At 47.6% G+C, this 26,193-nt stretch overlaps 1 protein-coding gene across 1 annotated transcript; it reads left to right on the top strand.

Annotated features, from left to right (window-relative positions):
* Positions 1-213: 213 nt before the first annotated feature.
* Tgm6 (transglutaminase 6) lies at positions 214-22,902 on the top strand. The gene is made up of 14 exons (XM_041670165.1): positions 214-266; positions 368-465; positions 7,116-7,289; positions 7,817-8,059; positions 8,781-8,899; positions 10,268-10,396; positions 12,720-12,897; positions 13,329-13,467; positions 14,867-14,970; positions 15,038-15,280; positions 16,381-16,722; positions 21,057-21,211; positions 21,458-21,591; positions 22,749-22,902. Exons 1-14 carry the CDS (start codon positions 214-216, stop codon positions 22,900-22,902), a joined length of 2,265 nt encoding a protein of 754 aa, XP_041526099.1.
* The last annotated feature ends 3,291 nt before the right edge of the window (positions 22,903-26,193 follow it).

The following is a 26,193-nucleotide window of genomic DNA, read 5'->3' as shown; positions in this document are numbered from 1 at the left end:
GTTTTAAAAACTATAATTTTATAAAAGAATTCAAGATCATCCTCGGCTACATGGTGAGTTTGAGGGAATCCTGGATGGGACGAAACACTGTCAGAGAGAAAGGGAGAATGGGAGGAGGGTAAGGAAGGAAGAAAAGTAGGCGGTAGGTCAGCTGCAGAAGCTTGACCCTAGTCTAGGAAGCCACGAGAGAGATGGTTCTGAGATTCAAGCGTAATGATACGGTGGTCCCGACTCATCCGAGGAGTGGGCAATAAGGTTATTGGGAGGTAATTATCTCAGAACTGTCATGGCTCAGGATGGGTCAAAGGGGGTGAGATTTGGTGAGAATCATTGGAACCTGGGCTGGTTTCCTCTTTCTTTGCCCCAGATCACACCAGCTCCTGTCACCTTCTGAGGCATCTGCATCCTTCTCACAGATAGGCAGGAGCGAGTGGGATGAGGGAGAAAAGTGGGAGGGGAAAGCAAGTAGAGAGGGGGTGTGGTCAGATATTGAAAATAGCAGGGTTATAAAGAGAATGAGCAGCTGGAGGATGGAAGTTTATGAGCTGGAGGGAGTTCAGGTGAGGGGAGGTGAAAAGGTCCAGGAGACTGATGTGGGCTCAGAAATGTGTAACAGGTACTTGTGAGGCTGGAGGCCAGCATGCACGTTGTATATGTTGGTACACATAGGTAGCCATTGTCCCTTCTGCCGGTGATAAGGGAAATGGCTCCTTTCGGTAGAGGGGAACCAGCTTCACAAGTTCCTGAGAAATGCTGGCTTCTATCTAACCCCCAGAAATCCCCCTATAGTCCAGGCTGAGCTCACTTCGAGACATTTGGACTGCCTTTTGGAATTTGGGGGATCAGAGTCTCCTTTGGACCTTCTTTCTGTTTCTCTGAAGAACCCTGTTTCTTTCTACAGTGGCTTCCAAGGTCCATTGCCAAATGTGCCTGCTTCCTGGGACCCTAACTGAGGAAGCGTGGCTTCCCTCCTCCTCCTCTCCAACTCTGTCCTCCCAGCACTGCTGAGATTTACACCTCGCCTGTCCTGTTATTTTTTTCTTTAAAACTCTAATAAAATGGTCCTTGAGCTAAGAAAAAAAAACTAGACTCTTTAAAAAGGAAAACGTCATTACCTACTGTGCTGGCTACTTCTCTGCTGCTATTATAAACACCGTGACCAAAAGCAACGTATACAAGGAAGAGTTTACTTGACTTACTGTTCCAGAGACCAGCATAGTCGGGAGGCATAACAGCAAGCGGAGGCATGGCACCCAGCGCAGGGAGCAGAGAGCTCATCTCAAACCAGAGCACAAGGAAGAGAGGCAACTAAAAGTGTGTGAGGCTTCCAAAGCCCATCCCCAGTGACACACTTTTACCAACAAGGCCACACCCCCTAAACCTCTTCTACAGTGCCACCAGCTAGGGACCAAGTGCTCAAATACCTCGATCTTGGAGGACTTTTCTCATTCAAACAACCACACTCCACTCCCTGGTCCCCAGAGGTCTGTCCCCACATCAGAATGCAAAATGTGTTTGATCTAACTTTAAAAGTCCCCATAGTCTTCCACAGTTGTCTCAAGCCTGCTTAAAGGCCCAAAGTCTCTTCTGAGACTCAGGCAATCTTTTAATTGTAACCTCCTGTGAAATAAAAAAGCAAATTACATACTTCCAATATATAATAGCATAGACTATACATTATCATTCCAACAGGTTAGAATGGGTACATAGTACAGAAATACTGGACCAAAGCAAGATCAGAACCCAGCGAGGAAAACATCAACTCCAGTAGCTCCATGCCATCATCAAAGAGCTTGTACAACTCCACCCTTCCAGCTTTTCAGCCGGGAACATCCCCCACCCACCCACCCCCCTCTCTCTCTCTGTCAGGCTGATTCCACTTGCTGTATGCAGCTCTTACAGAGAGATACCCCATGGATCTGACATCTCCAAAACCTTTGCTCGCCAATGCAATCCAAGCTTCGCTTTCTCAGTTTCACACAGTGACCTCTGAGGGCCTCTTCCGCTCACATGCAGGGACTCCCCTGCTTTATGCTGTCGGCCTTAGCAGCTCTCTGAAACTACGGAGGAATAGTCCACAACCTCTCTACTTTTCCGTACTTTCTGCCCATAAAGCCAGCACCAGGCGGACAACACTACCAAATCTGGCTCGAGTATGGGATCGACCCTGACCCCTTTGAGTCACATCAGCACCAACCTTTTTTGTCTGGTTCCTTTCTGGAAAAAGAGATCTGCTTGTGCTCCTCCACAAACTGGAAGCTTAGCTGGGTGGGGTCCTCCCCTGAGGGCACCCTTCCCTTTATTCCAGCGCATAGCAGACCTCTTCTTAACTGTGCGGTTCTCTACCAATCACAGCCTCTTTTCTGGTGCACACCTTGGCTGTAATGTTCAGCCTCCTAGTGCTCTTTTTCCTCTCCCCACTGAGCATTTTGTATTTCACCTGCTCTTTTTCATTGTAGATTTGCTTTATGATTATCGGTTTGCATAATGGTTATCAAAAATCACCATACCACAGATCCAACATCCCAGCAGTCTTAAAATTTCCTCCACCAATGAAATAGTCCTTTGCTTTTTAATTTAGCTTCAGGCAAGTTCTCAGGTTACAGACAGAAGGCAGCCAGACTCTAACCCAAGAACGACCTCTAGCCCAACTACTGCTAAAAAACCTCCACTTTCTTCTGAAACCCCCTGAGCTAAGCCTTCACAGTCCACAATACTCTGACCACTGCTGTCTTCGGGGCTCCTGCTAGAACAGAGGAAGCTCTGCTTGCCACATTCCGCTGCTTTTCTAGCCTAAAGTTCCAAAGACTTCCACAGTCTTCCAAACAGTAGCTCTGGCTCTTCCCAGCTGCAGCCCACCCTCTGGTGCCGACTTCCGCTTTAGTTACTCTGTGTTCGTTACTTTCCTGTGGCTGTGATAAAAGACACCATTGCCAAAAACACCGTAGAGATTTATTTGACTCTCGGTTTCAGAAGGATAGGAGTCCATCATGCCAGGGAAGCCCGGGAGCAAGCAGCAAGCATGACAGCCGGAGCAGGAAGCCGAGAGCTCACGTCTTCAAACACAAGCCTGAATCAGAGACTGTGATCACGAAGTGGATCAAGGCTTTTAATCTCAAAGTCTGTCCCCAGTGACATACTATTCCAGCACGACTGGACTACCTAATGGTCCCTAAGTAGTGCCACCAACAGGCCACCAAGAGCTTAAATCAGACTATGGGGGACATTTCTCACCCAAATCACCACCCTTGTCTTCTTCCAATCATGACCCTTGCCAAACCTGCCATAATGACCATGATGCAGATTCCTCTAGTATTTTAGAGTCTGGGACTTCTGGGCCGGTGATGCTTGTGGGGATAAAGGTAGCAGAGTTTAGGGGCTCCATGCAAGGGCAGACTCAAGTGCAAATATCCAGGCTCCACTGCTTGCAAAGTTCTGTGACTCTTCCTGTTTCCATTTGTAAAGTTGAGACAAACATCCCTCAAATGGTTAACAGAGATCAAAGAAGACAACATTTATAAAGGACTTAGAAAACTACTTGTTTCATAGGAAGTCTTACTAAATAAAACCTATTCCATGTCTCCACCCACAATTGGTATATGTCTGCTGTATACACCAAACAAAATAGAGGTGAGATCTCAGGTACCTTTAGGCAGGAAATAACTATTTAAAGATGTTCGTATCAGTACATTTCTTGCTGCCATGACAAAATGCTAGGGAGAGTAACTTAAAGGGATAAAGATTCATCTGAATTGACAGCTTCAGCAGTTTTAGGGCATGGTCACTTAGCAACATTCTTTTGGGCAGAAAATCATGGTGCCAAGCATGTGGCAGAGGAGGTTTTTACCCCCATGAAGACAGGAAACAGACACAAGAAGGACAATATTTCCCAAGTACTCACACCCCACCCAGTGAGTGGCCTATGTTCTCTACCTAAAACCCACCTCCTAAGGCTTCAAGAATCTTCCAAAATAGCACCAGCACCTGGGGACAAAGCCCCAGCACATTTGGGGGTGGGCATTTTATATCTAACCCATAACAATATTATTTGAGTTTCACATATCATTACCTTTCTTAACTTTCTGTGGTCTCTTCAAAAATATGAGTGACATTTTCTTCAAGAGGGAGAATGTTTCCTCTCCTTGAATCTGGGCAGACCTTTGTAACTGCCATAACTAATAGAATATTTAGGTCACAGCATAAAAGGTTTTGCAGCTTCCTCCTTGATCTCTTAGATCACTTTCCTGTAGGGAAACCAGGTGTCCCCAGTCTTGGGACAATTAGGCACAGGGAGAGTCCCAGGTAGAGAACTAAAGTTCTCGACTTAGATCCACTTCTCCAACCCTGTGAGTCAAGCACACTGGAAGCGGATCCTCCAGCCCCAAACAGGTTTTCAGACAAGTACAGCCCAGCTGATGTGTGATCTGGCCCATGAGGAACTCCAGACGTACACTGGCCTGATGAGTACTGAGCAAGCTCCTGATGCGCAGAAACGGCAGGTCTTAGTTTGCGTTCTGCTGCTATGATAAAACACTGACCCAAACCAACTTAGAGAGGAAATGGTTTGTTTAGCTTCCTCTTCCAGGTCATAGTCCATCATCAAGGGAAACCAGAGCAGGAGCTCAAGGCAAGAACTTGGAGGCAAGAACTGAGGAAGAGAGAGGAATGCTGCTGACCGGCTTGCTCCCCCAGGCTTGCTTGGTTACCTTTCTTATACAGCCCAGACCCACCTGCCTGAGGATAGCACTAACCAGAGTGGGATGGGCCCTCCTACACCAATTAACAATCAAGAAGATGTCCCATAGGCCAATCTGATGAAGGCAATTCTTTGACCGAGGTTCTATTTTCCCACTTAACTATAGTTTGTGTCAAGCTGACAAAGAAACTAGCACACGGCATGAGTATAGCAATTCTGGCTTCCCTCAGCCAAACTCTGAGGTAAGCAAATTGATTAAACAGCAATAGATTTCTAATACATCAGTTTTCTTATCACTAATTTCTTGAAACTAATTTGATGGATATTACTAGCTCCACTTATCATTTCACAATTATTATATTCTACTTGTACTGTAAAAGGTAAGTAAGAAATCAATTTTTGTAGGCAGACTTTTCCATATAGATTGCTGATCCTCTCTGTCCTGCCAGCCAGTCACCAAATAACCACACAGAGACTTAATAATTATAAATGCTCAGCCAATAACTTAGGCTCATTTTTAGCTAACTCTTATAACTTAAATTAACCCATTTCTATTCATCGATGCGCTGCCCCAAGGCTGGTTTACCTCATGTACATACTTCCCATCCTGTTCGCTCTGTGTTTTATGGCATCTCCTCATAACTCCTAAGACTCCGCCCTTCTTCCCAGCATTCTCTCTTCCCTGAAAATACTGCCTAGCCATTGGCCAGTTTTTTATTAACAATGAGAGCAACTCATCTTCACAGTGTGCAGAAGGATTATTCCGCAGCAGATTTTAGTTCAATATAGCTAATTATATGAATGCTTATCACAGCTTTATCAGAATACAAGGCATTCTGGTCAGGCAACAAGTAAAGTACCATGGAGTTATTAGCTACAAATGCAGACTTACTCTTGTGGGGTGTGGTAGAGGCCAAATTCAACTCAAACAGTGTCACTATTCATGGCAGAACATTTTGGAAAGCTCCAACAATGTGTGTATTATTAAATTAACCAAATATCTGACCTAAGGGAGGGAGGGTTTATTTTTAGTTCATGTTTCAGAAGATTCAGTTTGGCCCTACCCATGCCTGACCGTAACAACTTGGTGACAAGAATGTGTGGCAGAAGAGGACTGTTCCCCTTGTGGTAGACAAGAAGCAGGGGTGGGGCGATCCAAGAAGCAATGTACTAGTACAACAGTACCCATGGATATCTGAGTACCACAGTCCATTCCTTGTCTCCCTCCAAGTTTTGGTGGTCTGTCGCTGGTAACAATCTACCCTCACAGCAGCTTCCTCAAATGTCAGAAGCCTGTAGACTGTAGGGTCCCCAGTACCCAGTGTAACAGGCAATACCGAAACTACAGGACTCAAATAGACAAAGTGTCAGGATTCTGGGATTAAGGCCAGATTTATCCTTCTTCTCTCCCCTGGACAGGCCCACCAATTGAAGACTTAGCCCCAGTGCCACCTTCCCAAGGAGATCTTTGTTGTCACTCTGTAGACTTCATCAGGTCCTTCCATCATTGTCCTTTCAGCCCTTGTGCTCCTGACAGAGGGTATCCAAACAGTAATTAGCCCAGAGTGGACTCAGCTGTTCAGGTGATGCACCTGCTCATTTGGAACATAATGATGAACATTTATTTCTCGTGTTTTGGGTGACTTAAATGACAAGAAGTTGTCCTCACAACCTCCCCGATGGCATCATTATTCCCATTCTACTGGAAATGAAGATAAAGATAGCTTGAAAAGAAAGTAGCTCATCCAATAGATGGTCAAGTCAAGCTCTGGCCACTGTAGCTGACTCAGAGGCCCTGCCCATGAGCACTAAGCTTCATCGTGCCATCACTGAAGACCACACCGTGTCTTTCTGTTCACCAGTCTATCTCAGCACCCAGACACCAAGCTGATGCAAAATATGTCACCAATCCTCAGCATTGGTCTTTCTGTAGATAGGAATTAGCCTACTTGCTCAAATTCATTTTAACTCTATAATCAATTTTCTTGTCACTTTCTTAGCTATTCACAGACCTCCAGACAATTTAAAAAAAAAGGTTGAGGTAGTACATCCATATTCTCAGGTGAATCTGAACAAGAAACTTCTTTCTAGCTTCAACTTTCATATTTTTGCATTTTGTTTGTATAAGTTTTTTGCTTGTTTTGTTAGTTCATTTGGGGCTAGGGGTTTTGTTTTTTGTTTTCTATTTTTGTTTTTGTTTTTTGAGGCAAGGCCTCACTATATAGCTCTGGCTGGCTCAAACTCGTAGAGATCCACCTGCCTCTACTGGGATTTGAGGCGTAAGAACTTTACAGAATTAAACCAATGGTCATAAATAAGTGGACCAGCATTGACGGGATGAAGCAGATGGAAGACAGAACTGGGGATGGATGAAGTAGCCTCAGAAGCTTGACCTCACTTCTCTCCTCTCCCTGCTCAGGGGTCCGAGTCACCAAGGTGGACTGGCAGCATTCAGAAAATGGTGCTGCCCACCACACCCAAGATTACCCTTGCCCAGAGCTGGTGGTTCGAAGAGGCCAGCTATTCAGTCTCACCCTGGATCTAAGCAGAGCCCTGGACAGCGAGGAGGCCCTCATCTTCACTGTGGAGACAGGTAACTGGTCTTGCTGATACTCCTAGTGGTTCACAGACTACTGGTTTTATGACCAGTAATTTGAGATTCTTTAGTGAGTAGCCCAGGCTTTGGAAAGAGACAAGAACCTGGGAAGTGGGCTGAGTCCCGAGGGCTTCTAACCGCAGTTCCCAAGGGAAAGGCAGAAAACACCACAGACACACAGCAGCCAGCTGGGAGAGGTGACCTTTCCAGAGTCCTTTATACGTAAAGGACGTGGAAAATACTCAATTACTTTCAGAGCCCAAATTCTTCTTTCTTTTTCCAGCCAGATAAGAGCTCAGCTGTCACTTTCTCTTTGCCCAAGGGATAGTTGGGAGTCAGGGCAGCTGAGAGGGGTCCACTGTCCCCCTACCCCCCCTCAGGGAAGGGACTTGCCCCGTCCTTCCCTTTAAAGCATTCCAGCATCTGGGGTATAAACTCTGGGCTTCTAGGCCGATCCCGTTCTGTTTCTCTAAAGCAACACTTTTAAGAGGCAGGGTCTCTAGATCCCTTCTCCTCCCTGCCAGGACCCCACGCATCTGAGGCTCTCCACACCAAAGCCATATTCCAGACTTCAGAGCTAGAAATGGGGGACACCTGGACAGCTACAAAAGAGGAACAGACGGAGAATTCTGTCACCGTCACCCTCGCGAGCCCTCCCAACGCAGTCATTGGCCGATACACGCTCAGTGCCAGGGCCTCTTCCCGCCGGAAACACAGTGACCGCAAACTGGGCCAGTTTATTCTTCTGTTCAATCCCTGGTGCCCAGGTAGGAACTGCTGTAACTGAGACCAAGGGTCCCCTGGAAACCACCCTCGGAGGCAGGTCTATCTGCAGGGGGGCTGGGACGGGAGCCTTGGAAGCAAGATAAGGGATAGGAAGACAAAAACCAAGAGCTGGGACCAGGTAGAACGCCCACACTATCAGGTATAAAACAGAACTTGTAGAAGGGCCGGAAGTTAGAGGCTTCTGATGTGAGAATCCAGGGGGTCAAAGGAGGCCTGAGAAAAGTAGGAGAGGCTCAAAAGTGGGTAAGAGCATGCGTGCGCTGGGGGAGAAGAGGAGCAGTTCTAAGCTGCATCCCTCTGTGAGGCCGTTTCCATACCTGCATGGTGGGAATAATAACAGTGCCTGACTCTTGTAGATGTGCTGGGAATTCATCCGGCTAGTCCTGCAACATACAGTCACAAGACAAGGCCTTGGCAGGGGGGTAGCTAGGATCAGGACTTTATTAATGTTTAGAAAATATAAAGTTGCTGTTGGCATCAAGGTGGGATATCTACCGTATCAGGATTCCAGGGGTTAGGTCCTGCTTGGGGGCGGGAGCGGGGAGGGGAAACGTTCAGAAAAGGTGTCTTAGTAGAGAGAAGAAAGGAGCCAGTAAGCCACTTTCCCTGAGACGTTCGCCAGGCTCTCTCATCTTGCTAAGCCCTTCCCAGGCCAATAGGGACGAAGCTCCACCCACATGGGGCCTGCTGATTGCTTTTCAGAGGACGACGTGTTTCTGGACTCAGAGGAGGAGAGGCAGGAGTACGTGCTTAACGACAGTGGCATCATCTTCCGAGGCGTGGAGAAGCACATCCGGGCCCAGGGCTGGAACTACGGGCAGGTCTTCAGGGGCACAACCAGAGGGGGTGGACCAGGGCTGGGTGGTAAGGCAGCCTGGGAGACTTCTGTCTCCCCACCTCCTCCTTAGGAAGGGCAAGCCGGCTGACTATAAGGGCAGGTGAATCCGTTCATTCGTTCACTCAAATACCACCCCTGTGCCAAGGCCTGTCCTGGACCCTTGGAAAAGTGGGAGTTGCTTTGGATACAGTTCGAATTAGACTCCAGTTCTGTGTGGAAAGATAAGTAGTTTAAATCCGTGGTTCTCAAGCAAGAGCATGCATCGGAGTCATAGGAGATCTTCTATAATCACAGGTAGCTGGGTTCCATGAGAGCTGCTGTAAGGCCAGGCCTAGGAACCTGCATTTTAAACAAGTTCCCAAGTCATGCTGCCACTGTTGGTCTGGGTCTGTTCTCTGAGAGCCCTTCCACGTTTGTAGAGAACAGGTTCTGGTACCCACTGCAGACATCAAAGCCCACAGATGCTCAAGTCCCTTCTCTAAGAGACAGATTTGTGTGGAGCCTGAGCTGTGTGTGTTCCATCTCTCTCTCTATGTCACTCCTAACGCCAAACCAGTTGAAATGCTAAGTAGTTATGCTGCCTTGTTCAAGGAATGGCAAGGGGGAAAAAAAAAACATATATCCAATTCAGACACAAGGATACAGAACCTACCCACACAGGGCTGACTGTAGCTACAAGACCAGTGACAATGGGGGAAGGAAATGGGGGTGTATGGAGCAAAGGCAGCTCAGAAGGGAAAAGGAACCACATATGGGTTAGGTTAGGGTCCTCATGGGTAGGCGAGACCCAGATGGGCAGGAGGGGGAGCACCCGAGCAACTCGGGGTAGAAATCAAGGGAGTGTAGAGTCTACTAAAGGACTCTTCCTGTGTAAGCTCTGGGTGCCACATGGGACTTGACTGCCCGACTAAGGACAGGCTGGGGGTCAAAAGCACTAAGGGCTCAGGGACTGGTCACTTATGACACCCAGTTTAGGGTCCATCTAGAGAGTCACAGCCCTTAGCCACAGCCTCTTCCTACACGGGAGCCCAGCATTGTTAAAACTTTCAGAATGTCAGAGAAAATTTGAATAAAAAAAAGTCCTAGTTCTTAAATGTTGTCAGCTGATCCAAACATGCATGAAACATGTGAAGCAAAGGATTGTGTCAGTAAGGAAGGTATGTAGCTCAAGGACCATCATGGGGAATCATGGGAAAGTGAACTCCTGGTTCCCAGATGACTCTTTGCAGAAGGATTTTAATGTCCCCAGTGGCAGCTGACACAAACACAGGCAGCAGATCAGGTGGGGCCGTGGGAGGGCCTGGGACGTGGGCAAGACTCTGGCCTCTGAGTGTAGCTTCTCTGGAAGCAGTTTGAAGAGGACATCTTGAACATCTGCCTCTCCATCCTGGACCGAAGTCCTAGCCACCAAGATGACCCGGCCACCGATGTGTCCCACCGCCATGACCCAGTCTATGTCACCAGGATCATCAGTGCTATGGTAAGGAGGCCACTACCGTCCTTACATAGCTTTCCTTCAAGGATACCCCAAACTAGCCCCAGCACTGAACCCTAAGAATCTCACCAAGTCACTTCTAGGTTTCCGTATTGCTCCATGATGAACCGCACCCAAAGTCCATGCTATCAAAGCCTGTGTTACATTCAATTCTGTAGGTTAAGGATTTGGCAGGACACCATGAGACTGGCTTACCCAGCTCCTGGATGCTTCTGCTGGGGATTCCTGAATGGCTGTGGATCCCCAAGGCTGTTGGCTAGAGTCATCTATCTCAAGCCTTTAGCTCTGGTAGCTGGTAGCTGCCCACGTCATGCCTGCTGGACTTCCTAGCCAGACCTCCAGGCTGGTGGGTCTGGCCAGTGATCTCACTTCTGTGATCAAAGCAGTCTCAGGACATTTCAGGCAAAAGGGTACAGGCCCAGACCCCACTGCTCTAGGGAAGGAGTGCCTACTTTAACTGGTCACAAGCGAGAGACCACATGCCTCAGAAGGCCAGAAGACAGCCCACTATTTTTCACTTCTTTAATTAAAATACAATTATATTATTATACCCCTTCCCTTTCTGCCCTCCAATCCCTCCGATGTAACATTACCCTTTCTGTCTCTCAGAAGCATGACCTCTTTTTCTTCCATTGTTAGTGTGTGTGTGTGTTTGTGTGTATGTAAAGCTAAAATGTATAATATTTGAATGTACAAATACAACCTTGTTGCATGAATTCTAATTGGTCTTATTAATAAAAAACCTGGAGTCAGATATCAGGGTAAATGCTGAAGGATCAGAGAAGTAAAGGAGCCAGCCACTAGGGAGACCTTTTACCCCTACTGAATCTTCACATCGAAAGGGCACGATCCTGTCTCCACAAAACCTCAGACTGAAAGCTCTATCTATGAAACCTAAGACTGCTCTGAGCTCCTGTCTCCTCCGGCCTTATATTCCTCTCTCTGCCCAGGCATGAAATCCCAAGTACTGGGATCACCTTTGTGTGAGCTCTGTTTCTTTTTTAGACAGATTCAATCTTGTGTAGCCCAGGGTGTCCTTGAATTCATAGAGATCAGTCTGCTTCTGTCTCCTGAGTGCTGGGATTAAAGGTGTGTGCCACCATTCCCTGGCCTCTATGGATAACCAGTGACTTAGCTCTGCACTCTGATCTTCAGGCAATCTTTATTTATTAGATGACAAACAAAATATCACTACCCAACCTGCTTAGTCTGTTTAGTGTATCTTGTGTATGTATGATTTTAGGACTGACCACTTGGTACTGCATAACAGCTTAGGGAGCTCCTCCCTGGGGAAACCATTTCTCCCAGTCTCATCATTTCCTAGTTGTCTAGAGTTCTTTGTCTAAAGGTAGGGCCCCGTGAGATTTCCCCCTTCTATGTTAGCATACCTATGGGGGTTATACTAGTTCCAGTCCTGTTTAGGCTGCCATACTGTTGCGGTATCATAGGTGTAGCTTCCCTATCGTTTCTAGGAGACACATCTCACAGCAGCTTTTCTGGTCCTCTGGTCTGTTATTAATGGCAGCCTCGACCCTGTGCAGGTGTCAATGTCATGAGATTCTAAAAGTAAAGGTGTATTTCTCCTATGCCCTCAGTCCCCTCCAAGACCTCAGAGCGATGATGGAGGTCAGAGAGTCAACACCAGTAGAGGATCCCAGCCCTGGCACACTGCAGTCCAGTGACAGCCACATACACTGCAAGTCCAAGTCCTGAATTCGTGGATCACTCCTTGTCCCCTAATCCCTTGGCATTTCACTTTTCTCTAATGGGGGAGACAGGAGGATAAAAGACTTTACACTGTAGACTTAAAACAAGTTAGCCCTCTAGACGGAAACTCCTTGGGACAGTGCCTGACACACAGGAGTGTTCAACAGGCTCCAGACTGCCACTATGATTGCAGTATCACTGATAGTCCCAAATTTAACTAACGAACGGCTATTTAAAGCAGGAAATGCTCCCAAATCATAGATGACTTTTGACAACAGACTGTCCAAATTGAAGATAATTGGGAGTTATAAGTAGTACAAAAATGGGATTTATTTAGTTTGGGGAGGTGTTTGAGATCAAATCCCAGACCTCTTGCATGCTAATCTTGTGCTCTACATTCTAGACACACATGCACACACACACACACACACACACACACACACACACAAAGAGGTATTTTAAGGAAGCAGAGTATTCTCATTTTCAGACAACTTAAAGGCAAAGTGTGACTCATTGACTTGGGATCCCAACGTTTGAAAATGATTTTACAGTGAAAGTGGGCGTGACCGCCCAGTGATTGACTCATGCCTTCTCTGCTCAGGTGAACAGCAACAATGACCGTGGTGTGGTACAAGGCCAGTGGCAGGGCAAATATGGCGGTGGCACCAGCCCACTGAACTGGCGTGGCAGTGTGGCCATCCTGCAGAAGTGGTTCAAGAGCAGATACAAGCCAGTCAAATATGGCCAGTGCTGGGTCTTTGCTGGAGTCATGTGCACAGGTATGGAGAGGGAAGCGCTCCTCGGCACATATGCCCCTTGATCTTCGTGTGTTTGCATAGATTTGCATATGCCTCAATTGGTTCCCATTAATGAAGAAGACATGGAAACCCGGTTAAAGAAGAGAGAAAACTAACAGTTTGTTTATTTGGCATAAATCCTCCTTCTGCCTCCACCTCATTGGGTGTCATGGGTCAGTGCCATGGTCCTGGAATCCTCTCAGAAAGGTACATGGCATTGCTGCGTGGATCCAGAGCCTGCCGACCCATATGAGGGTGACGGGAGTATCTCCAGAAAAGTCCTCTGAGAGACCCCAGAGGACTTGGTGGTTCTGAGACAGGGGAGCCACGGCGAAGAGACTAGGGGCTGAGGCAAGAGAAGTAGAGCAGCCTGCAGCGAGCTGGGCACCTCCCTCTGACCTTCTGCTCCACAGTCCTCAGGTGCCTGGGGATCGCCACCAGGGTGGTGTCCAACTTCAACTCAGCCCATGACACTGATGGCAATCTGAGTGTGGACAAATATGTGGACACCTTTGGCCGGACCTTGGAGGACCTGACAGAAGACAGTATGTGGTAGGTCCCGGGCTACCGAGAATCGGGGTCAGGAGCTGCCCAGTCCAGTCCTAAATACTGGATCCTTCTCTCCTCTCTTCATACAAGCCTTTCTTCCTGATGCAGTCACCTCCCTCCAGCCCTAGGTGTTTATTGGTGTATCTTTCAATGATAGTGACCTCCCCAAAGGATTTTACTGCCCCCTTACACCAGCCCAGTTAAAGCAGGAATCTGGTTTCCCTCTGCTGCTTGCTTCCTATGTAGTCTTGTGCAAGTAACACCACAGTTCCTAATCTCATATTCTCACTGTGAGCACAGGAAGTTGAGAACAGTCAAGACCTCCTCGCCAGGGCTTGCACAGTGTCTGCACAGCCTGCACCCTACCTACCCTCCTGTTTCTCACACCCAACACACTTACACATTTCCTGAGCATAACTTCCTGCCTCCTGACCTTCGTATATACTGTTCCTCCTATCCAGAATACTATTCCCTTCAGTCTTTCTCTGGTTAATTTGTTAGAACATAGGCCTCATCCTAGATATCATTTACCTAGAGCAGATTTCCAGCAGCCATTCTCCGGTGCAAGCCCCTCATTTTCTACACACTATTTATTATAGTGTTTGAGGCTCCCTGTCTTCCTCTCTGTCCCCTTAATTAACATAAAACACATACATATGTACACAAGGATATACACACATATGCACATCTTACATACATTTGCACACAGAGACACGCATGCACATAAATACACTCAGACACACATATACATACATCATGCAATCACACAGAAACATACACCAACATACGAGTAAGAAGATACATAAGCACACCCAAAAAACCCCACAAACATGCAAGCACACAGATATACAAATATACATCAACATACAAGCCCTCATACACACAAGGGCATAAACACACACAAATGTGCAAGCTTGCAGAAATAGGAACACAGAAACACACACATACACACATATAAACACACACTTATACACACATGCACACACATTAACACTCACACATACACTCACACATAAAGACACACACACACACACACACCAATTGCTACTATGATGCCCTGACTTTTTGCCTGGCACGGCAACACATGCTTGTCATTCTAGCCCTTAAGGGTCTCAGGAAAGAAGATCTGGAGTCTGAGTTCAGCCTGGTGTATGTAGGGAATTACAGACCAGCCTGACTACACTAACCAGAGACAGCGTCTTACCTACAGTTAGAGTTCCGGTATCTTGGAAGCAGGTTGTTGGTATGTGTGAACACAAGCATGCATACACAAATGTGAATATGTGTCCATCAGAGCAGATGGGTGGTCTATGAGCTGCAGCCCTGGCTAGTCTGCAGTAAGGACTTCCGTCCTCTGGGCCTCTGCATCCACACAGCTGCCTTACCCATGTGTCTCTGGCAGGAATTTCCATGTCTGGAATGAAAGCTGGTTTGCACGACAGGACCTGGGCCCATCCTATGATGGCTGGCAGGTTTTGGATGCCACGCCCCAAGAGGAGAGTGAAGGTAGGGATGGTTGGGTGGACCCAGACCCCCTTGGTAGCACGCTGCTCATGCTCCTCCTCCTGCCCAGGCACGTTCCAGTGTGGCCCTGCCTCAGTCACCGCCATCCGCGAGGGTGATGTCCACCTAGCCCACGATGGCCCCTTCGTCTTTGCCGAGGTCAATGCAGACTACATCACCTGGCTATGGCATGAGGACCAGAGGCGGGAGCGCGTGTACTCAGACACGAAGAAGATTGGCAGGTGCATCAGTACCAAGGCAGTGGGCAGTGACTCTCGTGTGGACATCACGGGCCTCTACAAGTATCCAGAAGGTGAGGGCCGTGGAGTAGACTTTATCAGCCTCCCTACGATGGTCTGTGGGCTGCAGGAGGCCCACGGAAAATCTGGAGCCAGAGCCTCTCCGAATGTGAGCATGGCAACCGTAACCGCAGTTCTGCGTTGGCTGTGCTGCGGCATCTGCCTTCTCTGCTTGCTCCCACCTCTCCTGGGCTAGCTTTCCCACATACAGCAATGATAGTGCTGTTTCCTCATGCATTAGCCATATGCCAAGGACTGTGGAGCTATGCAAATGGGATAGTAATTGTACAGGGAGTGATCACGGGAACAGTAGCAGGTGGTAGCAATAGCACAAGCAGGAAACATGGACTGGGCACAGTGCAAAACAGCAGTAGCAGCCACTGGAGTCTGTCACCTCCCAGACCTCTGCCGCAGCCCCAGTCCCTGGTTTATGGAAGAACCTGCACTTGTTGGGGTACAAAAACAAGACAGGTGAATGTTATTCTCATTGCCACCTCCAACACTGTACTCTAAAGGTCTCTTTTTCCCATAGGGAAGTAGATCCCTGGATGGGGTGGGTGGTAATCTACCCCATAAGGCCAGTCATTTATGCTTGTTAAGAAACGCTACCAAGTGATTAAGATCTGGTTCAAACTGGAATCAGACTTTATCCCCGCTGCTCCCTGAACACAAACCAGGGAAGCTTGCCGTTACAGGAGTTACATGTGAGTCAGGGTAGGCTGTTGGGGCGGGGGGAGCTGATCTGCCATTTGCAGAGACTTCTGGAATTCAGAATGTGGAGTCTTGGGATGTTTTTTGGCCCGAGAAGAAGTCAGCCAAAAATGATGGCAATAATGAGTTTCTTTTCCCCCAGTTGTCAGAGATGCTGAAAACCTGCATTTTTATGTGAAATTTCCTGACCTAATGTGTTAGCAACTGTTGTAGAGGTTATTAAAAGAGAGAAGCAAACACCGGCATTTGGCAAAGGGTTCCCTATGATTCTCAGGCTTCCAGTTTGAGCCCTCCAAGAGCCAGGGGAATACAAAGTGGTGACAAGCAGTTGGTTTGCCCAGAGCAGCAGAGTCTGGACCTGGGTTGAGGGAGCACATGTGTCTGATGTAAGGATGCCCTGCAGGGTCCCGGAAGGAGAGGCAGGTGTACCGCAAAGCTATGAAGAAACTGCTCAGCTTGGAACCCTGGGGGAGGAGGAGGCGGATCCGCAGGGCCGGTTTGCGTGCTGTCTGGCTCGATGACCTCCTGGAACCGGCCACCAAACCCAGCATCACTGGCAAGTTCAAAGTGCTGGAACCACCGGTGCTTGGCCAGGATCTGAAACTAGCTCTGTGCTTGACCAGCCTCACCGCCAAGGCGCAGTGGGTCCGAGTCAATCTGAGTGGCGCCACCATCCTCTATACCCGCAAGCCAGTGGCAGAGATCCTGCGTGAATCTCACACAGTGAAGCTGGGGCCACAAGAAGGTAAGATCAGGTGGCCTCGTGGGATCTGGTCAATAGCCTTCTTTTCCAGGTTGACTGGGGATGAGCAGCAGGGAGGGAGATTCCCAGATTGACAGTCATCCCCAGGAAGGGTAGCTCTAAACTCTGATGTCAGTGCCCTGCCTCTTTGTCCACACTCTAAAGATAAGAAAATTGAAGGTCAGGGGAGGAAATCATGACCCTGTGGTTCACTTTACTAGAATGGCAATTCAAGTCTACAGTCATCTGGTGGCAAACTGGCCTTGAGGGTGAGGTGACTTATCACCTAGTCATCACAAACAATGTGATTATTTACAGACCAAATAAGCACATGCTGGGAGCATGTCACCAGACACAGGACACGCTCTGTGTCACTCTCCTGAAGTCCACAGACACCCTAGACACCAGCAATGGCTCCATCCTTCAGAGAAGGAGACCCACGCCCAGAGTTCAAATTCACACCTGGTGCATGTGGAGGCGGGACCCAAACCCAGGCAGCCAGGCTTAGAGGACCTCCTTACCCAGGGTGGAGAGGGGCTAGGGTTCCACACCCAGAGCATTGCCAGCGCGCAGCACCTCGGCACTCAGTCGTTTATCTCCAGGCTGCACAGTGGATGGCTCGTCCCATATGGGCATGTGCCCAACATCCATCCTTGGCACTTCACTGTGAAATACCCTGTACAAAATTTTTTGAATAATTTTAACTGGCCTTGTTGTGTTTCTGTTAATCAGTCAGGGATGTTTTTCATGAGCCTTGAACACGTCACGCTTCATGTGTGAATTCCCAGATGGACCCTAGTTGTTTAGCCTTCCTTCCTTTTCCTAGTCTGTCTCTCTCCTTCTCGTTCTGTCTCTACCTCACTCTTCACACGCATCGTCCCTCTTTCTGTCTCCCTAGCTGCGTGTCACCGTTCTCTCTGTCTCTGTCTCTTCGTCTCCCATTTCTGTCTTTCCCTAATTCTCTAAACACATGTGTGTGTTGTGTATGTCTGTGTGTGGCATCTGTCTGTCTCTGTCACTTCTCCCACACTGTCTGAATTCTAAGGATACAGCTGGACGAAGTTTAACCACCGTCATCCCTTTGGACCAGTTCCTTGCACAGACACCTTGAGGACTTAGGCAGAGAAACGCACGGAGGAGGCACCGCGCAATTTTAGCTCTTTGTCATTTTCCTGTCACAAACTCTAAATCACAGAGTGACACTTTGTAATAGAATAAATTAACATCTCCTGGCTCGTAGCATTTTTTTCATTTCCAAAATAATGCATATTCATTACAAAACTCAAAAAGCAAAAGAGAAAACTCGCCTCTTATCTCACCACCTACCTACAAACTGTTGACAGGTTTTCCTTCTAAATGTGCACTGCCTGTTTGCCTTTTGAAAAGCAGAGCCCTAATTAAATATTGCCACGCTGCACGCCCTTCATACACAGCATATTACAGATCGTTTTAAAAGCTCCTCTTAGGTATCCTTTTACTTGGTTTAAATTTTTAAATAAATTCAAGGTAATTTTTTCCCCAAAGACCAGCTTTAGATTTGGTGGATTCTCAATACTGTTTTTTTTTCTTTTTTGCTTTAGCTTTCATTGATTTCTACTCTAATTAGTGCTATTCCCTTTATCTTTCTTTTGTGTTGTGCCTTTTGTATGATTCCTTCCTTCTTTTCTTTCTCTGGTTGGTGGTTGCTGTTATGCTGTTGAAGGAGTGTGGAGCTTTATGCTTTGAAGGCTCTTCACCAAGTGCCATCCCTGCCCCCTCCAGGTTTTTATTTTATTTTGAGACAGTCTCACCAGTTTTCCCAGGCTAGCCTTGACTCATCCTGTAGACTCAGCAGGCTTTGAATTTGTGATCCTTCTACTTCAGCCTCCCAAGTAGCTATGATTATATGCTACCAGGCCCAGCTCTTATTATTTCTATTATCTGGTATATGGTGGCTTTAATTTTTTCTGTTTCCTGTTATTATAATATTATATATAATATTATATAAATTATATATAATATATATAGTATATATAAATTATATACATAATATATATAATTTATATATAATATATAATATTATAATATTTCTGTATCAATAATACCTTGATTGATAATTTTAAAGCTGCCATTATATATTTATAATTATGTATATATAACTATTTATTTATATATAATAAAAATTTCCTTCTAAGCCCTATTTATGACATTCCTCAATAAGTATTTTTATTTTCATTTTTTCAAATATTTAAACTTTTATCTTGACATTTCTGCTTTGGCTCGTATGCTTTTACAAGTGTATTGAGCTAGGCACAGCGGAACATCTAATCCTAGTGGTCAGAGGATTAAGCAGGCAGAGCCAGAGTTCAAGGCCAGCCTGAGTTGAGTAGCAGGTCTATCTTTTTATTTAAAGCATTATATCCTTTCATCGCCAGCATTTTGGATTTTCCAGTTCTCTTTGTTATTGTTTTCTGTTAGATTCGCAGTGGTCTGAGGGCACACCCTGCATTCGTTCTATATTTTACAGTTGTTGATATGTTATTTGTGGCACAGAATATGCTGTCTTGGTGAACGGTCCAGGTGAGCTTGAGAAGAAAGTGTGTCTGCTGTGTTGGGTGGATAGTCGGTCATTGTCTATCTCTCCTGTCTGACTGAGGTGCTGTGGAGAATCACTGCCTGGGGGAAGGGGCTCGGAGTTCTTAAAGGAGAATGAGATCCATGACTCGGGATCTGCACTTTACGAGGGACCACCTTTCTCAGGGCTCTGAACTGGTGCCAACGCTCTTCCCAAGCGTATCACTGGTAGCATACGCTGGTTCTCCAAGATGGAACTCGGGAATTTGCATTCCAATGAGTTTCCCAGGACCACTCTTGGAGAACCATGGTCTATGACCATGAAGGAAGTAAAGGATAAATATAAAGTATTTGGCATAATGCCTAACATCTAATGAATATACTATAGTGGTATATTATTTGTATTTTAATAAATAAATCTTGTCTGAAGATCAGGCAAAGCTAAAGCCACTAGAGGTCAGGTAATGGTGACACACACCTTTAATACCAGGATTTGGGAGAGAGAGTCAGATGGGATCTCTGTGAGTTCAAGGCTACCCTGGGCTACACAAGATCAATGCAGAAACAAATCTGCATTGTAGGTGGTGGTGGCCTTCTCCTTTAACTCCAGTACAAGGGAGTCGTGCCTTCAATCCCAGCACTAGAGGGAAGCCCCTTTAAGGCAGCCAGCTGGAATTCCCGATCAAGAGAGTCAGGACAGAGTAATGTCCCCTCTGGTGAGGTGTCTAACGCATAGCAACAACTAGAGCGATACCACTGCCAATTCTGGTGTTCACAACATCCAACAGAGACTAAAGGGGAAGTTGAGGCTGACAGCTGGAACTCCAGGGTGAGTTTTCTTTCCACGGTTGATTGCACCATGGCTGAGCCTGTGGAGCCTCTTCCCACTCCAGGCTCCTTCAGAATGTGTGATAAACACTGGCAATGTCTTCTGGAAATGGTTTGTTTGCCTTCCAGCTCTTCTCAAGGACAGAGTGTCTTACTCTGGGGATATTTTGCTGTTCTCTCCCCTCTCTGTCACAAATCGGGGTAGGGCAGTCTATACCCAGACCTTGGAGGACACTTTGAAACAAACCTGTTTGTGTCTGAAATGGGGACGGGGACAACCACATTTCTAGAGCCAGCTTCTCAGTGAGCTGAACAACACACGACACTTTGCCAATATGATGTGTGGGCCAAGCAAAAGAGGACCCCTTGCATATGTGTGTGGTTACACACATAAGATGTATCCGAACAGAACCAAGACCTAGCTATGGCTTTAGGGAGCTACATAAGAAGAGAGTGCCTAGGTGTTGTGTGTGTAGTTGGTCAGAGAGAGAAACACAGAAGATCTGGACCATGGGAATTCAAGTATAAGAGTGTAGGCAAGGAATAGCAGTGAAGCCTGCCCACAGTTGGTGGAGCTGACTAAAGCCAACCCTTCATGGCCAAGCAATATTTGGAGGCATTATAAGGAAGTTGCCCCCATGAGCTTGGAAGTTGAAGGCCACTGTTTGTTCTTGCTCCTCTGGACCTGAAATATAATAAGCACTCGGTAAGCAGTAAACAAATTTCAGGTGGTGCGGACAGATGGTGTAGCAAACATGTCCATTTTGCATAATTATGAGGAGTGTGTGCAGATGTCTGGGCATCCTTGGAGAAACAGCCTGGTATCCTGGTACTCACTGGCCTAGGTTCGAATCCAGTTGTATGTGGATTCTTCGGTGTACTTGCTGTGTGACTTTGGGTCGGAAAATACCCTCTTTGAGCCTTGGGTTTAGCTTCCTGTGTGCTCCGCCTTTCAGAGAAGAAGATCCCAGTCACAATATCTTACTCTCAGTACAAAGAAGATCTGACGGAGGACAAGAAGATCCTGTTGGCTGCCATGTGTCTTGTCAGTAAAGGGGAGAAGCTCCTGGTGGAGAAGGACATTACTCTGGAGGACTTCATCACCATCAAGGTGACTCCTGTCCACATCTACTACCCTGTCTCTGACAGGGCTGAGGCAGGGTATCCAAAACTGGGGTCTGAGCCTCGGGCCCCAGCTCCATTTCTCAAGAGTAGGGAAGCCTGTGCTATTCTAACAGGGCATGTGGGGGCAGAGGTGGGTGACTAGTGCCACATTCTTTGGCCCAGTCAGAACCGTGGGCTTCAGGAAGTGGGGATGCAGAGGATGCTGGGTGACTCATGGATGCTGCCTCTCCAGGTGCTGGGCCCAGCGGTGGTAGGAGTGGCGGTCGCTGTGGAGGTGATGGTGATCAACCCCCTCTCGGAGAGCGTAAAGGACTGTACGCTGATGGTAGAGGGCAGTGGCCTTCTCCAAGGGCAGCTCAGTATCGAGTAAGTGCGGGACTGTTGATTGACAAGGACAGGGCCAAGAATAAGGTACTGAGAAGGCAGTAGGAGAGACTCTGTGCTTCGGGGACACACCTACTGCCCGTAACATCAGCCTTTATCCATTTAATCATTACTTCGCTTGCCTAGCAGATCCTTCGAGACAGTTGACACATATCACTCATTGTCTTTCAATTTTCCACTTACTTAACATGCACTTGCCATCTAATCGTTCATATTTATATATAAGTGTGTTGTGCTACCTGCGTGCCTACGTGCCATGTGTGACCCTGGTCCCCAATGAGTCCACAAGAAGGCATTAGGATCCCATGGCTCTGGAATTCCATTTAGCCATGAGCCACCATGAGGTGCTGGGAATCAAACCCAGGTCCTCTAGAGAGCAGGGAGTGCTCTTTGCCTCTGAGCCACCTCCCCGGCCTCTTTGTCTTTAATTCATTCATTATCCACTCTTTCATTCATAGTTTGTGCATCAGTTATTCAGCCACTCAGCTCAGTTTGGACCGGTTCGCTCACCTAGCCCTCCGTTGTTGAATTTGCTCTCTCATTTGCCCACCTTCATTCATGCGTTCATTGACTCTCTGCACATTTAGCCCTTGGCCATGCTAATCTGTGCTCTGAGCCACATGGCTGTTATTGGGGATATTAAAATGGCTGTTGGATGGGAAGAGTGTGAGGGATGAATCCTCACACTCTAGGGGACCAGAGGCAGTCCTTGAGAGAAGGTGGGGTGGGGTTAGGGAGAAGCGTTGGTACCACTGGCATCTGGGCTGGTCCCTAAATGATAAGGATAACATGAGGCACTTTTCCGGCATAGAGAAGGAAGAAGGAGTTCCCAGGCAGAGACCTCTGGTGCAAAGGGAAGGGCTCTTTAGGGAGAGAATCTGGTTCTGGGTTCCTGGTGTGTTAGGAAAGAAAAGGGGCAGTAAGATGGAAGGAATGCTAGATCCAGAGCCAAGGAGGGAAGCGCAAGGAATGCTCAGGGCCAGAACCGGCGAGGGAGGGGACTAATATGGCCAAAGCAGAGAAATGTGAGCCATAGATGAGGGTAAAGCTGTTGACCCCGAGGGTCGAGAGAAGCCAGGCGAGCTAGACTCAAGGAGAGAGGATTAACTATCTGCCTTTTTCCCTGCTCTTGTCTCCAGGGTGCCCAGCTTGCAGCCTCAAGAGAGGGCCTTGATCCAGTTCAACATTACCCCCTCCAAGAGTGGCCCAAGGCAGCTGCAGGTGGACCTTGTCAGCCCGCAGTTCCCAGACATCAAGGGCTTTGTGGTCATCCACGTGGCTACAGCCAAGTGAGGGACCATGAGTGACTTTGGGAGGATTCTGTCCCTTTGCTTGTTTCTTCCATATAAGATCCAGGAGTCCTAGGTTAGCTTCTGTCTTTGCCCTACTTTACAAGTTTAGGCAAGGTGCACTGAGGTGCTGGACTCAGTAATCCTCCCCCTTCAGGACAAGTGGGTGATGCAAGCGCTGAGGGATCCTCCAACACTCGTCACCTTTCTGCTGGGAGAATGGCATGGCCCAGCTTCCTGAGAGCCCTGGCCTCGATAGTTCTGCCAGCTCAGCCCAGGCAACTCACTGCTCCTTGCTTTTCTTTTATTGTTTTCAAATGTCCTGGACACATTTGGGCCCAAGAAGTCTCTAGGCCAAAACACTGCCATGATAGAGGAACCCTCCTGAAAGCATAAAGCAAAGTAGAAGCAGGAATGAGAACCACGCCATTCACCCAACTGTTACCCCAAACTCATGGTCTTAAGAAAAAGCATTGGACCTTCAGCAACAGATTTTCCACTCAGTGGAGACACTGGCTCTGGATTTGAGGGGCTAAAGCTGCCTGGAAGCAGTTGAAGAAGACAAAGGCGCTCTCCCCTAAACTTGGCAGCACGGATACGCTCTGGGTATGACCATCCTGGAGTTCACAGGATCACCCGGATCAGCCAGTCACCCTTTCTTGGAACCAGGATGGCTCCCAACTGTGCAGACCCTACACTTGGAATCGAAGCGGGACCTGGATACCTGGGGTTAAGAACCAAAGTCACCACGGGGCCACGAAGAATATGACCCTGGATATGAAATTTAGCGCTGAAATTTCCTGGACAGCCCAAGAAATTAAAATCAAGCTACAGTTAAAGAACTTTGGAGAACGGAGCAGGTGTATCAGAAGTGTGGTGCCTCCTGGATACAAATGAAGAGGAGGGAGCTGGAGAGATGGCTCAGCGGTTAAGAGCACTTTCTGCTCTACTAGAGGGTCTGAGTGTGGTTCCCAGGTGCCATGACAGACAGCTCACAACCTCCTGTAGCTCCGGCTCCAGGGGCCGAACACTTCTGGTCTCTGTGGGCAACTACACTTATGTGCATACACCCTCCCCCCAAACAACTGCAACTGCAATAAAATAAAACCTTTTTTAAAATACAGATGAGAATCATTTGTGTTGAGAGCCAAGCAAATACACACTATTTGCTAGATGATTCCTGAGGCGCCCCCACACAAGTACTGACAAGTCTACAAAATGTGAGATGTGGTGGCCAGATAAGTAGATGTGTCAGAGGCTTGAAGCAGGAGGATTGCCATGAGTTCAGGGCCAACCTGGGCTACATAGTAAGTTCAGGCCAGCCTGAGCCACAGTATGTTGACAACAAGGAACCTGGAATCAGCACTGGTAGAGGTCAAGGGAGCAGAAGTAAATGGGAAGCGGCCTCTCCCTGCTGAAGACCCTGTGGCAGCCAGGAGGGTGGGGGCTTGCACAGTTCTGCAACTAAACTCAGTGGGATAATGTTGTGTTTAGGGGACGAGGATAGCTTGCTAGGTAGCTGTTTCCCATGGTGCGTCCCAGCTGACCCAAGACAGGACTTTAATGGAACCAAACTGACCTCACGCGATGGTCTCGCCCTGACTGGCAGCATCAAGGCTTTATGTAAGATTCAGATTTTCTGTTTCCTTTAAGCCATTCCAGCTTTCAGGAAAGACTACCTGCTTTCTAGAAAGTTCTGAACACGGAGAGGTGAGGGATCTGGTCTTCTACAGTCAAGTTCTTCTCTTCCCAAGGGTTTGTAAGGCAGTGTAAGGCCCAGCATAAGTTTTTCAGGCCTTGTGAACCAAGAGGCCTTCATTGTAACTGCTCAGCTTTGATTCTACAGCACTCAAGTTAGCACAGATGGCACACAACCAGATACGTGGCAAGATAAACATTATTTAAAACAGGCTGCAGGCCAAGCCCACCCTGGGTTGGAGCTGTCCAACCCTTCCGCAGAACAGCAGGCTAACTCAAATGCTAGCATCCAGCTCAAACCAGGGCTAAGGCAAGCTTTGAGGATCTCCAGAGTAAAAGGAAATAAACTCTCAGCTTGAGACAGCGATTCTAGATTGAGTTGTGATTCAGATACGGGCTGGATCATTAACTCCGACACTAAACCAGATCCTAACCCTTGTCCTCAAATCAAGACCTGGCTAGTACCAAACTGAATCTATACTAACACTGCCCCTGGACCAACTCCACAGCGACTCTGAGGCCAGACTATAGTTCCCACCCGACACAAGGATCTGACTCTAACCTCTTTATTGACTCCTGACCCTAGACCGACCTCTAGCCTTGGTGAGACCTGGCTCTAGGCCTTGGCTTCAGCTGTTCTCTCCAAAGCTGGGCTTCTAAAATGGGACCCAAATCCGCTGTCCCAGTCACTGAGCGCAAAGGACTGTCTGCCTGGGCCAGGTCTCTGAGCATCACCCTTCTTTCTCTTCAAGGATATGGGGCAGAAATACTGAAGTCTGATGTGCCCCCATCCCGCCCGCCCCAGTGTGGTCCCCACAGTGTCTTAGTCGGGATTTCCAGTGCTGTAATAAATACCATGACCAAAGCATCATGGCGACGAAAGGATTTATTTCAGCTTACAGTTCTACATCACAGTCCGTCGCTGAGGGAAGTCAAGGCTGAAACTGAAGGAGAACGAAAACCCGGAGGCAGAAAATAAAGCAGAGAACGTGGAGGGCTTTCTTGTTCTCCATGGCTTCCTCAGCCCATGATCACTGACCCAAAGGTGGAACTGTCCACAGAGAGCTGGACTCTTCCACATCCGTCATTATCATGGAAATGCCCCACAGACATCTCACAGAACAATCTGATGGAGGCAACTCCTCAAGATTCTCTCTTTCGGGCAATGATGGTGCACAGCTTTAATTCCAGCACTCTGGAGGCAGAGGCAGCCTGGTCTACAAACTCTGTAAGTTTGAGGCCAGCCTGGTCTAGATAGAGAGTTCCAGGGCAGTAAGAGCTGTTACACAGAGAAGCCCTATCTTGAAAAATAAAATTAAAAGAAAAAAAAATCTCACTTCCAAGGTTTGTTTACATTTGTATCAAGTTGACAAAAACCACCAGCTCACAGAACATCTGATCAGAACTTCTGATGCTTGTCCCCCAAAGAGAGAGATACTGACAACACCGGCTCAGGACAGAAAGTCACCTGCTGCTGAAAGGGACACTCCTCTCCAGAGCAGGAGTCATTGCAGAGCAGTGGAAAGGGGCTCCTGGATCCTCCAGTTCAGGGTTGGGCTTCCCCGGAAGCCCCTTGAAGGTGGAGTTCAGAGTACAA

The sequence above is a fragment of the Microtus oregoni genome, unplaced genomic scaffold (genome assembly GCF_018167655.1).
Source record: "Microtus oregoni isolate MIOR12 unplaced genomic scaffold, Mior012 000020F_ref0000438, whole genome shotgun sequence".
Lineage (NCBI taxonomy): Eukaryota > Metazoa > Chordata > Mammalia > Rodentia > Cricetidae > Microtus > Microtus oregoni.
Note: the sequence above shows the minus strand (reverse complement) of the source record. Positions and strands in the feature narration are given on the sequence as shown.

Excerpts from the sequence above, each read along its gene's own strand:
- Tgm6 (XM_041670165.1), top strand. The coding sequence starts at position 214 with ATGATACGGTGGTCCCGACTCATCCGAGGAGTGGGCAATAAGGTTATT. Across the intron at positions 8,060-8,780 it reads GTTCAATCCCTGGTGCCCAG|AGGACGACGTGTTTCTGGAC; the intron begins GTAGGAACTGCT and ends ATTGCTTTTCAG. Across the intron at positions 16,723-21,056 it reads GAAGCTGGGGCCACAAGAAG|AGAAGAAGATCCCAGTCACA; the intron begins GTAAGATCAGGT and ends TCCGCCTTTCAG.